We start from the raw sequence: 15,446 nt of genomic DNA, 5'->3' as shown, positions 1-15,446 counted from the left end.
TCTCGTATGTTTATCCTCGACACGGACGCAAGCGATGTAGGGCTGGGGGCTGTCCTGTCTCAGGTTTCCGAGGGCAAAAAGCGTGCTATCGCCGACTTCAGCCGTTCGTTGTCTGGACCGGAGAGGAACTACTGCGTCACGCGGCGCGAGCTGCTAGCGGTCGTCGCTGCTCTTAAACATTTTAGGCCGTATTTATATGGGCAGTCTTTCTTGCTGCGGACCGATCACGCTTCGCTAGTGTGGCTGCTTAGTTTTAAAGAGCCTGAGGGACAGTTAGCGCGCTGGCTTGAGCGGTTACAAGATTACGAGTTTATTGTTCAGCACCGAGCCGGGAAACTGCATGCTAACACCGATGCTTTATTCCGTCGGCTGCACGAGCGTTGTCGGTACTGCGAGAGGGTGAAAGCGCGCGCGGGTGATGGCGACGTCGAGCACTCTCCAAACCACGTGAGTCAGAACAGTCTTCCTGCGCAGTCCTCCGGAGCCCCCGTCGGTAACCAACCGTCCAAGCCGGCGTGTAGCCGAGTTACTGCGTCGCCTAAACCATCGCCGGTAGTCGTTGCGCCTGTGCCACAGCTGGACTGTAATCAGCTAATTGCCGAGCAGGAGAAGGATCCGGCGCTGCAGCAGGTACTAGGTTGGGTTAAAGCGGGCCGGAGACCAGATTATACCGCGGTCGCTCACCTGGGCCTAGAGGTAAAGGCTCTCTACTCACAGTTTAACAGACTAGCGTTGTGGGGGGGCTTACTCTACTGCCAGTGGGAACGGCCGTGCGGCGCTGGCGAGTATTTTCAGCTGCTGGTGCCGCGGACGAGCTGCTTGGAAGATGTTGTAGTGATTGCAGGGCTTAGCCACGCCTCACGTGGTTCCTCCTTCCGTGCATAAATTAGCCAGGTGTTTCGGCTGTCACGTGTGATCCATCCGGTTGGAGTTTTTAATACTTTATAAAAAATAATTTTGCATGAGCTCTGTTCATGCTATCAATTACCCATGTTTACCAACATTCTTGAAATAAAGCCAGCTTGAGATTGACACCAAACATTACATATCTTACCCACTCATTCCTTCCTTTATCCAATAAAAAGGTTTGTAAATGCTGATTACACCTTTAACGTTATGCAGAATAATCAAACATATACACAGGAATAAAAGGAACTGAGTAAATATATGTGAATACGTTTTGCCCTACTGGCACACTTTAAAAATGTTTAAAATAGTGTCCATGCCGTATGCCTTTGTTCATGGAAAGGCATGTCATCCGGAGGTCAAGAGAGTGTCCAGGTGTGATGAGTCCTCCCCCCAGCTCAGGGTGAAGCTGTAAAACTGTCTTCTTTGTTTACCGGATCGCCGATTTACACCCTCGGTTTCAGGGTCTACTTCAAAGCATCTGGCCTTGTGGAGTTTCTTAGTTTTACAGACGTCCCCCTTAAGATAGCGAACCAGATAAGGTTATCAGGATGGTGCCATGCATGCTGGAAGAGGGGGTTTAGGAATGTGATCCATTGACTGTTCTCTCTATGGGAGCCCTGTTATTTGCTACAATAATAATAATGATGATGGTGAATGTAGAAAGCACATTCAAAGGAGAATCATTATTGATCCAAAAGGAGAGAAGAAAAGAAAATGAAAAATAAAGATCCTGAATATAAAGTGGGATTGTGCTGCATGTGTGAGTCTCTCTCTCTCTCTCTCTCTCTCTCTCACACATGGTTGTGTGTGCAATTTTTTGTGCAAAATATTTATCAGCCTTTGACTATATTATAAACATTAAAAGTGATACATGATTAAACTCAATGTTAATATATTAATGTCACTGTACATACTGACATGTATTTCCCTGTTGTGATAATACTAGACCACTTCTCACACCGTTTTAAAGCAGGTGTAACTGCGTGTGATTGATGTCTTTACACAGCTGTAAGCCCCGCCCCAACACGAGGCTCTTCAGGCTTTAGTTTTGTACAATAAGTATATCACTAAATCACTAAATAAACGCTGCCTTTTGTAAAGTGAAAGTGTGTGTGATATGAGCAGCTTTATTTGAGTCATAATAAATTTAAAAAACAAAACACAAAAATCACAAAAAACAACAACAAAAAACAAAACCATAGCAGAGTATAATGAGGTCATTACCATACTGTTAACACCTCTAGTTCGTAATAATCACTAGTGTCGCTTTAATGTCTCTTTATGAGAGTAGTGTTTACATTCTGAATCACACACACACACACACACACACACATACTACGTGATTGGATCTAGCTTTTATCAGCTCCGTACGCTCGCAAAGAGCAGACCTTTTCTTACTGATAAGACTCTAGAGATGGCCATTCATGCTTTCATTACAACCCGTCTTGACTATTGTAACTCTCTCTATTATGGTATCTCTAAATCTCAAATCGCCCGTCTTCAACTGGTCCAGAACGCCGCTGCTAAATTTCTCTTGAAAAAGAAAAAAAGGGATCATGTGACTCCGCTTTTGAAAGCCCTTCATTGGCTGCCTGTTCACTTCCGAATTCATTTAAAAATGTTACTATTTGTGTTTAAATCGTTACACCAGCAAGCACCCATTTACTTATCTGAATTGCTGCACCACCATACCCCCCTGAGAAGTTTGAGATCCTGTGACCAGAACCTCCTCTTAATCCCACACTCCAGACTTAAGCGTAGAGGTGACCGTGCTTTTTCGGTTATTGGGCCTCGTCTTTGGAATGACTTGCCAATTGATATCCGAATGGCTCCGAGTTTACCTATTTTTAAATCCCTTTTAAAAACCTATTTGTTTTCCATGGCCTACTAGGCGCTACTGTGCCTACTAGTTTTATTAGTTTTGTGTGTATCGTGTATTTTTAGCCTTTTTATGATGTACGTTTTATGATGTGGATGTACAGCACTTTGTTCAGTCTTGCGGCTGTTTTAAATGTGCTATATAAATAAACTAAACCTAAACCTAAACCTACATAGAGCAGCCCTTTTACAGCTCAAGATTCATTAATAATAATAATAATAATAATAATAATAATAATAATAATATGTAATTTTAAAGTCTCCTTATGTAAAGATAATATAGAGAGTTATGATGATAAACTCTTTCCTCCTCCATCATCTCCTGCTTTCACTTTCAGTATAATCCTGCACTGCTGAGTTCTTCTCAGAACCCGATGACGCGCCTGAATCCTGAGTTCTGATTGGTCAGAGCGCGGGGTATAAAAGCCCCGCCTCCTTTGCTCAGAACATACGCGCTGAACCCCAAACAGAACAGAGTGTGGAGTGTTTATCTCATCTATAAACTAGAGTTTTACCTGAGGATTAAATATGTGAGAACTTTTAAAAGATTATTATTAATTTTATTATTATTAATATCACTGTATCAGAGTTTAGACTGAGAGATGTGTCGCTGCAGTGCAGTTATAAAAACTCTGATTTTCCTCATATTTTATCTTCATCTTTCATCAGCAGGTCTGTAATGTTTATTATTTATTATATTTATTTACTCTATAATTTTAATGCTTACTTTCTTTATTATATTTATTTACTCTATAATGTTAATGTTTACTCTCTTTATTATATTTATCTACTTTATAATGTTAATGTTTACTCTCTTTATTATATTTATTTACTTTATAATGTTAATGTTTACTCTCTTTATTATATTTATTTACTCTATAATGTTAATGTTTACTCTCTTTATTATATTTATTTACTCTATAATGTTAATGTTTTACACTCAGGCTGTGATATAGTGAAGATCTGACACAGGTATAAATACATCGTAAATAAATTCATTAATAAATAACATTAACTAATAATATATTACTGTGTAAAACATGAACTAAATATGCACTTTATTATTATTATTATTATTATTATTATTATTATTATTATTGTGGTAAAGTGGTGAGAGTAATTTATACGCATGTGACGTCACTCCTCATTTAAATATTAATTTGTGAAATGTTAACAAACCGATCATCTCATATTAATACTCTCTCTCTCTCTCTCTCTCTCTCTCCGTCATGTGTGTGTGTGGTGTTTTATCCTGTAAGTGTTTAGTAAATTCTAAGTGTTTATTATTGACTGCAGCTCGTGCTCCTCACTCCCCCTCAGTGCTGCTGTAATGTGTGATGTTAAACACTAGAGTGAGAGCAGACTGTAGATACACAGTGTGATATGAAGTGAAATGTTTATATCACTGATGTTCACCTCAATATTCAAAAGAAAGTTTTAGTGCCAAGTAAGAGAATTAAAAACTTTTAAATTTACATAATATACAGGCAATAAGATAATGAGAATAAAATAGTAGAATAAAATAGAAATATGAAACATTAAAGAATATATAATAAAATAAAGATCTATATAGTAAAATGGTGTATATTTGTATAGATGTGATGTAGTTTGGTGTAGAACCGAGTCCAGGTCTGTCAGTCAGTCAGGATGAGGGAGAGCAGAGTGTACAGAACACACACACTACAGAGAGACACTCAGTCTTTATTACTCTTATAATCTCTTTATTTACATTTAATGTGATGACGTCATGTGTAAAGGAGTTTTAATATCTCATCAACTCATTTTATATTTTATATAAATAAGGTTTGCTGTGATAAATAAGTAAATAAATGATAATAGAAGTTGTGATCTTTTCTTATTATTATAGGATATGAACTGAAGGAAATGTTGAAACAGACAGATTAATGTGGGTAACCTGTTCATGTGTGTGTTTACACTCTTACAGTCACACACACTCTGCAGTACGTCTACACTGGAGTTACAGGAATAAATTTCCCAGAGTTCACTGCTGTGGGTCAGGTGGACGGACAGCAGTTTGACTACTACGACTGTAACATCAAAAGAGACATACCGAAGACGGAGTGGATACAGAAGAATGTGGGAGACGATTACTGGAGCAGAGAGACACAGAACAGGCACCGTGCTCAGGAGGTCTTCAAAGTCCGCGTGGGTACAGCAATGCAGCGTTTTAATCAGACTAAAAGTAAACACACTCACACACACTGCTGATACACACACACTCCTCTCAGCACTGTAAATAACGCACACACACAGACACACAGACACACACACACACACACACACTGCTAATACACTGTCAAGTTTTAAAGTTTTGTAGTGAAAAAATGAGTTGTTCAGTTGCTTTGGTCCCACTAAGAATTGCTGATAAAATGACTCTCATTATAGTTTTTAATTTTCGGAGTAAAATTAACTCTGTTTGGAGTAAAAAATTAACACTGCTCAACACTGGATAGTGTTACTACAAATTACCCCTAAAGTAAATTAACTCAAAATAGTGTTACCACAATTTAACACTGAGGGAAAATTAGCAAATAACATAAGTGTCATTATTTCACTCTGTGGTGTCACTACATTTCATACTACTTCTGTACAGATAATAAAGACATGGCAATACTCTGTGCCATGATGTTTGATACACTTTACAGTATAGACAAGTTCTGATATTTCCACCCCTATTTTGAAAGCAATGTCCATGCCTCCCTTAAGTCTATTAAGATCCATCATCTGCCCTGGACCAACAGTAAATCTCCACTGCCATACAATTCTGGTACTTTTGGCTAGTGTTTTGGTGATGTTTTTGAAGCTCTTTAATTGTGTTTTAAAGAATTTTTGTTTTGTTTTATAACGCATACAGCACATGTGCAGAATTGGTATAATTTTCCTTATACACTATAAGTAACTCTGGTAAACAACTACAAGAAACATTTTCTCACTGTGCCTTCCAGCAAGGTTTTCTCTACCAAGTACTAAGTTATGTTTTGCTTGGGATCAAATAATTATTTCCCTCATTGAAATGCAGTCTGGATAAATGTAGAGGGTTGTGTCAGAAAGGGCATCCGACGTAAAACATTTGCCAAATCAATGAGGCAAATCACAAATATAATTCCCATACCGGATCGGTCGTGGCCCGGGTTAACAACGACCACCACTGGTGCTGTTGACCTACAGGGTGCCGGTGGAAATTGGGCTACTGTTGGTCGAAGAATGAGAGAAGGAAGGCCTGTTCGAAAGCAGAGAGAGAAAAGGAAAGGCAAGAGTTTAGGAGTGATAGTAGGGACTTTGAATGTTGGGGCCATGACAGGGAAGGGAAGAGAGTCGGTTAATATGATGCAAAAAAGAAAGTTGGATAGACTGTGTGTTCAGGAGACCAGGTAGAAAGGTAGCAAGGCTAGAAGCTTAGGATCAGGATTCAAATTGTTTTTACCATGGTGTGGATAGGAAAAGAAATGGAGTAGGAGTTATTCTGAAACAGGAGTTTGTAAGCTGGAAATTGAAGGGATAATGTTCAATGTTGTAAGTGGTTATGCCCCACAGGTAGGATGTGCGTTAAAAGAGAAGGTGAAATTCTGGAGTAAGTGCAGACTTCAATGGAAATGTTGGGAAAGGGAACAGAGGTGATGAAAATGTGATGGACAGGTTTGGTCTTCGGGACAGGAATGTAGAAGGACAAAGGGTGGTGGACTTTGCAAAGAGGAAATGGCAGTAGTGAATGCTTTCTTCCAGAAGAGGCAGTAACATAGGGTGACATATAAGAGTGGAGGCAGAAGCACTCAGGTGGACTACATCTTGTGTCGACGTTGTAATCTGAAAGAGATCAGTGACTGCAAAGTGTTGGTAGGGGAGAGTGTAGCCAGACAACACAGACTGGCGGTGTGTAAAATAACCCTGGTGGTGAGGAAGGTGAAGAGGACAAAGGCAGAGCACAGGACAAAGTGGTGGAAGCTGAGAAAGAAGAATGTTGTGTAGTCTTTAGGGAGGAGTTGAGACAGGCTATAAGTGGTCAGAAGGTGCTTTCAGTTGACTGGACAACTACAGCCAATGTGATCAGGAAGACAGGTAGGAGGGTACTTGGTGTATCATCAGGTAAAGAAAAAGTGGACTAAGAAGAAGTGGGACACTGAGAGGAATGAAGAGAGTAGACAGGAGTACAGGGAGATGCACTATATGAGGACTTATGCTAGGCTGGCCAGTAAGGAGGGAGAGGTGGATCTGTACAGGTTGGCGAGGCAGAGAAATAGAGATGGGAAGGATGTGTGGCATGTTAGAGTGATTAAAGATAGAGATGGAAATGTACTGACAGATGCCAGGAGGGTAATGGGAAGATGGAAGGAGTACTTTGAGGAGTTGATGAATGAGGAAAACAAAAGAAAACAAAGGGTAGAAGAGGTGACTGTTGTGGAACAGGAAGTAGCAAATATTAGTAAAAGTGAGGTGAGAAGGGCGTTGAAGAGGATGAAGAGTGAAAAGGCTGTTGGTCCTGATGACATACCTGTGGAGGTATGGAAGTGCTTAGGAGAGGTGGCAGTAGAGTTTCTGACTAGTTTGTTTAACAAGATCTTGAAGAATGAGAGGATTCCAGAGGAATGGAGGAGAAGTGTATTGGTGTTGATTTTTAAGAACAAGGGAGATGTGCAAAGCTGTGGCAATTACAGAGGTATAAAGCTAATGACCCATACAATGAAGCTGTGGGAAAGAGTAGTGGAAGCTAGGTTGTGGGCAGAGGTGAGCATTTGTGAGCAGTAATATGGTTTTATGCCTAGAAAGAGTACATCAGATGCAGTATTTGCTTTGAGGATGCTGATGGAGAAGTACAGAGAAGGTAATAAAGAGTTGCATTGTGTCTTTGTAGATTTAGAGAAAGCGTACAACAGGGTTCCGAGACAGGAGCTGTGGTGTTGTATGAGGAAGTCTGGAGTGGCAGAGAAGTATGTTAGAGTAGTGCAGGACATGTATGAGAGCTATAAGACATGTATGAGAGCTGTAGGTGTGACAGAAAAGTTCATGGTAGAGGTGGGTCTGCATCAAAGATCAGCTCTCAGCCCCTTTTTGTTAGCTCTGGTGATGGACAGAATGACAGATGAGGTAAGACAGAAGTCTCCATGGACTATGATGTTTGCAGATGACATTGTGCTTTGTAGCGAGAGCAGGGAACAGGTGGAGGAAAATTTGGAGAGGTGAAGGTATGCTCTGGAAAGAAGAGGAATGAAGGTTAGCCGAAGCAAGACAGAATACATGTGTGTGAATGAGGAGCAGAGGTAAAGAAGGTGCAGGATTTTAATTACTTAGGGTCAACGGTCCAGAGCAATGGAGAGTGTTCAAAAGAGGTGAAGAGGTGGGTACAGGCAGGTTGAAATAAGTGGAGAAAAGTGTCAGGTGTGTTGTCTGATAAAAAAGTATCAGCGAGAATGAAAGTAAAGGTGTACAGGACAGTGGTGAGACAGTGGCACTGAAGAAAAGACAGAAGGCAGAGTTGGAGGTAGCAGAGCTGAAGATGTTGAGGTTCTCTTTGGGAGTGACAAGGATGGATAGGATCAAGAGTGAGTTCATCAGAGGGACAACCCATGTTAGAAGTTTTGGATATAAAGTCAGAGAGGCCAGATTGAGTTGGTCTGGACATGTTCAGAGGAGAGATTGTAAATATATCAGTAGAAGAATGCTGAGGTTGGAACTGCTAGGCAGGAGGTCTAGAGGAAGACCAAAAAAGAGATTTATGGATACAGTGAGAGAGGACATAAAGTTAGTTGGTGTGAGAGAAGAGGATGCAAAGGATAGGGTTAGATGGGGGCAAATGATTCGCTGTGGCGACCCCTGAAAGGTAACAGCAGAAAGACAAAGAAGAATCCTTCACCATAAACCTACAATAAAAATTATGGACCCCTCATTTCTTTGTAAGTGGGCAAACTTAAAAAAATCTGTAGGGGATCAAACACTTATTTCCCCCACTGTATGCATGGTTCAACATGCAGAACGATGTGACGAGGAAGACCACCCCTCCTCTGAATGTCTCACAACGGCTGATGTGAGGAATACTCTATGCAGAATCAACTCACGTAAAGCTGCTGGACCAGACAACATACCAGGCAGAGTTCTCAGAGAATGTGCAGAACAGTTGGCAGATGTTCTCACCGACATCTTCAACAATTCTCTGAGCAGCGCCATCGTTCCCACATGCTTCAAGTCTACCACCATCGTACCTGTGCCGAAGAAATCTTCAGTGTCTCAATGACAACCGTCCTGTTGCACTCACACCATCATCATGAAGTGCTTTGAGCGGCTCGTCATGAGACACATCAAGACCCTGCTGCCCCCCTCACTGGACCCAGTGCAGTTTGCATATCATTCAAACCGTTCGAAGATAATACCATCTCCACCACACTCCATCTGGCACTGACACACCTGGACAAGAAAGGACACTTACATCAGAATGCTGTACATAGATTTCAGTTCAGCATTCAATACAATTATCCCCCAACACCTGATCGGGAATTTGAGCCTTTTGGGCCTGAACACCTCTCTCTGTAACTGGATTCTAGACTTTCTGACCGAAAGACCTCAGGCAGTGTGGATCGGGAACTATACCTTTAGCACCACCACACTGAGCACTGGGGCCCCCAGGACTGTGTGCTCAGTCCCCTGCTGTTCACGCTGCTGACTTATAATTGTGTAGCGACCGTGGTGGGTCTTATCAGCAAGAACGATGAGTCAGCGTACAGAGAGGAAGTGCAGAGGCTAACGGACTGGTGTAAAGACAACAACCTGTCTCTGAATGTCGATAAGACAAAAGACATCAACGATCACCCTCCGCTCAACATCAATGTCTCTTCTGTGGAGATCATCAAGAGCACAAAATTCTTGGGTGTCCACCTGAAGGAGAACCTCACCTGGTCCCTTAACACCAGCTCTCTGCATAAGAAAGTCCTTCTTCTTCTTCGTCTTTCGGCTGTCCCCTTTCAGGGGTCGCCACAGCGAATTATTTGCACCCATCTAACCCTATCCTCTGCATCCTCTTCTCTCACACCAACTAACTTCATGTCCTCTCTGACTGCATCCATAAATCTCCTCTTTGGTCTTCCTCTATACCTCCTGCTTGGCAGTTCCAACCTCAGCATCCTTCTACCGATATATTCACAATCTTTCCTCTAAACATGTCCAAACCACCTCAATCTGGTCTCTCTGACTTTATCTCCAAAACATCTAATGTGGGTTGTCCCTCTGATGAACTCGTTCTTGATCCTATCCATCCTTGTCACTCCCAAAGAGAACCTCAACATCTTCAGCTCTGCTACCTCCAACTCTGCCTCCTGTCTTTTCTTTAGCGCCACTGTGTCCCAGCCGTAGACCACTGTCTACGGTTGTACACCTTTCCTTTCATTCTTGCTGGTACCGTTGACCCTAAGTACTTAAAATCCTGCACCTTCTTTACCTCTGCTCCCTGTAGCCTCACCGATCCTCTTGGGACCCGCTCATTTACACACATGTATTCTGTCTTGCTGCATAAGAAAGTCCAACAACGTCTTTTTTTCCTGAGAAGGCTGAGGAAGGCCCAGCTTCCACCACCAATCCTCACCACCTTCTTTAGAGGAACTATTGAGAGCATCCTGAGCAGCTGTATCATTGTCTGGTTTGGGAATTGTGCCATGTCAGACCGCAAGACCCTACAGCGGATAGTGAGGCCAGCTGAAAAAATCATCGGGGTCTCTCTCCCCTCTATTAAAGACATCTACATCACACGCTGCATCCGCAAAGCCACCAGCATTGTGGCTGACCGGGCACACCTTTCACACCCACTCTTCACCCTCCTGCCATCTGAAAAATGATATCGAAGCATTCAGGTTAATTTAAATGTAAATCTGTCATATCTGAGCTGGTCAGCTAATTAGATCTCTTAGTTAGCTAGCTGGTTCCGGTAATGTGTGTTGTTAATTTATGTTGTTGTATTTATGTAGCATCTTGGTCCTGAAGGAACATTGTTTCGTTTCACTGTGTACTGAATTGTATATGGTTGGAATGACAATAAAAGCCTACTTGACTTGACTACCTGACTCAAATTTGGATATACTTGTTGCCCAGCGTCCCTTATAGTCATACCATAAACAAGGACATGGTCAACTTAAGTGGCTCGAATTTCATTCGGGCCTCTTTTCTTCTTGCACTTGCTCTTTCCCTTCCTTGTTGCCGTCGTCCTCGACCTCCTCCTCTTCTTGACCTCGTCCTTTGCATCTCTTTGTATCAATTGTTTCAAACCTGAATGAGCTGACTTTGGCCCTTTTATCTATTGGGACAGAGACGTGTAATGTGAAAGAGAATACTGTGAAAATTCGATTTGGTTTACGAGTGTTTTGAAATACGAGCACACTTCTAAAACGAATTACGCTTGTAATCCAAGGCTCCACTGTACTGTGTGTTTTTTTTTTTTTAAACACACCTGTATCTGTGTGTCTTCTCTAACAGGACACGGTGTGATGATGTAGTTAATCTGTGACATTAGCATTTTGTATGTTTTTGGCTTGTTGCTAACAGCACCGGTTCAGTTCTAGTTTAAATCTATCTTTATTTCTTTTTTCCAATCAGTTACAATCACTAAATTCGCTTTAAATTTAATCCATTAATAAACCAGAGTCGAGTTTAACACAAACTGTCACACATTAAGACCAATAAAACTTGAAAAATGAAAAATATACACCAGTTTATTATGTAATTGAACTTTTTTCAAAAAAGGTTTAAATCTTTTCTGACCAATAAATAAAGTAAAATAGTAAACTAACATTAACTTACCTTCCTGAAGAGAAAAGATTAGAGGAGACTCAGAGTGTAAAGTTTTAAAGTTGTATAGTGAATAAACGAGTGTGTGTGTGTGTGTGTGTGTGTGTGCAGGAGTTCATACAGTCCAGTGGATGCTCGGCTGTGAGCTGGATGATGACAGCACCACTAGAGGATACAGCCAGGACGGTTATGATGGAGAAGATTTCATTAGCTTTGATCTGGAGACTCTGACCTGGATTGCTCCGACACCTCAGGCTCTGATCACCAAGAACAAATGGGATCATAATAGTGGATGGAAAAATCAACTGAAGAACTACCTGGAGAACACCTGTATCGACTGGATAAAAAAGTATGTGTCTTATGGCAGAGAGACTCTGGAGAGGAAAGGTAAAGTGTGTGATCTGTTACTGTAACACACACACACACACACACACACACACACACACACACACACACACACACAGTATTTACCCTGAAATCAAAATCAGAATTCATATAATCTCAAAGAAAAATCTGATCTTTTCCTAAACTATAATTTTACAAGAAATCTAATGAGTGACAGGATGAGTGACAGGATGAGTGAGGGTGAGTGAGGGTAAGTGAGGGTGAGTGAGGGCGAGTGACAGAGTGAGTGAAGGTGAGTGAGGGTGGGTGGAGGTGAGTAAGGGTATGTGGAGGTGAGTGGAGGTAAGTGAAGGTGAGTGGAGGTAAGTGAAGGTGAGTGGTGGTGAGTGGAGGTGAGTGAGGGTGAGTGGGGGTGAGTGGGGGTGAGTGGAGGTGAGTGAAGGTGAGTGAGGGTGATTTCTTGCTCCATAGCCTTATGTTAAACCTTTTTACTTACACATTATATTTTACAGCGCTTCTGAAAAATGATAAACGATAAACAGTCAATAAATAAATAAAAACACTTCCAGCAGCTGATGATGTTGTTTAGTGTGTAACTCCTGATTGGTCCGGGCGTCTCAGGAACTCACTCTGTGTCTTGGAGATTATTTATCAACATTCATCTCAATTTATTCATCAAATATTTATCATCAGAGTTAAAGAATTAACATTAACACTAACCTCTGCAACCCCGCTGTATGCTAACATTAGCTTAGCCGTCCTCACCTGCCAGGCTACTTCCATACTCATTAATAACTCATATGAAGCACTTGGTCTCTGTGGTTCTGTTCCTGAACTCCATGTTAAATTCAGTTCCTGTTCCACCGTCTTTATTTAACCTGTTCAACAACGCGGACTGGTGTGTGTGTGTGTAAGGGGTTGTTTACACAGGGGTCGGTGTGTGCGTTTGTGTGTGTGTGTGGGCGAAACAAGTTAATGTTAATAAAATACAGTCATTTACCGTATGTGAAAAACTGAGTCACCGATGTTACTGTTTCTCACTAAAACACACACACTGAGAACACACTCCTTTACTCTATAAAGCACTTTATTAGCTCTGTGTCACACACACACACACACACACACACAATCCTGTGTCTTTAATATTTAAATGTTTATTTAAAAAAAAAATTTTTTTTTTATAAATTATACATTTACAGAGTAAACATTTGTTTTGTTTTAAATAACTAAATATATTTTCCTGTCTTTCACATCCTTGCAGGCAAAAAATGTTGATCACAAGACACACACACACACACATACATACAGTACACACACACACACACACACACACACACACACACACACAGCCCTTAATTTCACTATAAGAGGAAAAACCATGTAACCCTGATATTTAAAAAGTTTTAGATATAAAATCACTTTTCTGCTCCGTAACACATGACGAGGAATAAAGTCGATCTTTAGACCCAGAAACATTTGTGCTGTTACATGACCAGAATAACATTTAGCATTTTATGCGACTTTGACTTTCTTTATTCTTTTTAGTGTATTTAAAAATATTGATTCTTTTACCATGATTTGGCGTCTCAACCGTTTGGAAGAGGTCTATATTGGGGTTTAACACAAATATCTCTGTATTTTCTATTTCTGAGAATGTTACTACAGACCTGAGAAAGATTATAGTACACTGTTAGGAGTTACTGTATCTCTTAAACATGCACAAACACACCATTTTCACCTTCAGTTAAACATTAGATGAGATAATTGACAGATGATTGACACTTATGACCCCTGCAGACTCCGCCCCTTCCCTCCAGGTCACATTAATATGCTGCATTGATTTTCCTGACTGAGTGATGCGGCACCTCGACGTCTCTCACCGTAAATGAGGAATGATTTGAGTTGATGAATGTGAGATTAAATCTATCAGATCCACTAGACAGCGTTACTGACTGTTATAGTTCACTATCACCTGTTTAGGACCTCAATAACATCATAGTGAGAAACACTGATCAAGTGTGTGTGTGTGTGTGTGTGTGTGTGTGTGTGTGTGTGTGTGTGTACAGGGTTTTACTGTAAACACCAGCTGACTGAGACGATCTGCTCTTCAGCTTCAGTAATGATGTGTTTACTAGAACAGGAAGAAATAAATAAACACTTCTACTGTAAATGACGACACTGAACGTCTCCTCACCAGAAACACACACGTTATTTCTCATCAGGGTTCACATGAGTTAATGGTGATGTGTGTGTGTGTGTGTGTGTTTCTGCAGTTCGTCCCGAGGTGTTAGTGTTCCAGAAACACTCTCCTTCTCCAGAGGTGGTGTGTCACGCTACAGGTTTCTTCCCCAAAGCAGTGATGATCACCTGGCAGAAGGACGGAGAGGACGTGCATGAGGACGTGGAGCTCAGAGAGACGTTACACAACCAGGATGGAAGCTTCCAGATAAGAAGCATTCTGAAAGTCCCAGCTGAGGAGCTGCAGAAACACACCTACACCTGCGTGGTTCAGCACATCAGCTTGGAGAAGGACTTAGTGCTGCCTGTGAACGAGCGCCGAATCCCGAAAGGTCAGAGAAACACATTCCTAATAAACTAGAGCTGTAGAGAGTGAAAGCTCATTTCCGGCTGCAGTAGATAATAAAGACTCTGTGCTTATTTAACAGGTGGAGGATCGATTGCTATCATCACTGCTGTAGTCGCGGCTCTCTGTGTCCTCAACAGTATTGTTTTTGTTGGAATTGTGGTCTGGAAACAAAAAGTGAGAAAGGAGGCAGATGTGAAAAAAGGGCTTTTTATTTCAGACAAATAAGAGAACTCTGAAAACCCTTTTAGTGTAAGGATAACTTCCCCTCTTGTTAAATACAGTAAACAGATTTTTTTTCTAGTTTTGTATTTAATTTATGTGTATGTTCTTGCAGTGATGTTCTGTTCTCACTCACTGACTCAGCCTTATAGAATCTTAATTTTGGGGAAAACCAGGTTTAAGAGTGATCATGTCATAGTAATGTCACTTTCCATTCTTTCTCTGGAATCTCTGTTACTTACAGCTATGATACATGTACATCAGATTAAACATGTTGATTTCAACATTATGAACAGAACTTTTACATTGATTTAATTTACATTATAATTCTGTATACAGTCCCACATGCTTTATATAAGATGATTTCCTGTAGAGTTTAATAGAGATGTTGAGGACACACATTACTGAGACATATTACATTACCCAGATTATTGAATTTAAACACAGTGAGATTGTCCTCAGTATCTGTGTGTGTGTGTGTGTGTGTGTGTGTGTGTGGATCTGATCTGTGTGTCTAAAACAGAACCTGGGTTCTTCAGATGTGAGAGGTGTTGAAGAGATAAAGTGACTAAAGTGTAAAAGAACAGGAGTGAACACAGCAGAAGCAGGAGTTCATGCTAATCCTACCCCTAGTAGGATTAGCCTTTAAGAGGATTAGCCTCTTGTGTGCTTACCCTTATGTGTGATTAGGCTCTTATGTGTTTCCTCTCTTGTATGTTTAGTT

General features: G+C 41.0%; 1 protein-coding gene across 1 annotated transcript; it reads left to right on the top strand.

The window, feature by feature from the left end:
* The first annotated feature begins 3,246 nt into the window (after positions 1-3,246).
* Positions 3,247-15,446, top strand: LOC128509181 (class I histocompatibility antigen, F10 alpha chain-like). Its single transcript, XM_053480802.1, has 5 exons — positions 3,247-3,459; positions 4,733-4,990; positions 11,683-11,958; positions 14,190-14,486; positions 14,583-15,446. Exons 1-5 carry the CDS (start codon positions 3,390-3,392, stop codon positions 14,726-14,728), a joined length of 1,047 nt encoding a protein of 348 aa, XP_053336777.1. The 5' UTR covers positions 3,247-3,389; the 3' UTR covers positions 14,729-15,446.

Source organism: Clarias gariepinus, chromosome 21, assembly GCF_024256425.1.
Source record: "Clarias gariepinus isolate MV-2021 ecotype Netherlands chromosome 21, CGAR_prim_01v2, whole genome shotgun sequence".
Taxonomy (NCBI): domain Eukaryota; kingdom Metazoa; phylum Chordata; class Actinopteri; order Siluriformes; family Clariidae; genus Clarias; species Clarias gariepinus.
This window is presented reverse-complemented; position numbering and strand designations above follow the sequence as displayed.

Bases quoted from the DNA above. Each gene is read 5' to 3' on its own strand.
- LOC128509181 (XM_053480802.1), top strand. From the start codon at position 3,390: ATGTGTCGCTGCAGTGCAGTTATAAAAACTCTGATTTTCCTCATATTT. The intron at 3,460-4,732 runs GTCTGTAATGTT...ACACTCTTACAG, and splicing joins TCTTCATCTTTCATCAGCAG to TCACACACACTCTGCAGTAC. The intron at 11,959-14,189 runs GTAAAGTGTGTG...GTGTTTCTGCAG, and splicing joins AGAGACTCTGGAGAGGAAAG to TTCGTCCCGAGGTGTTAGTG.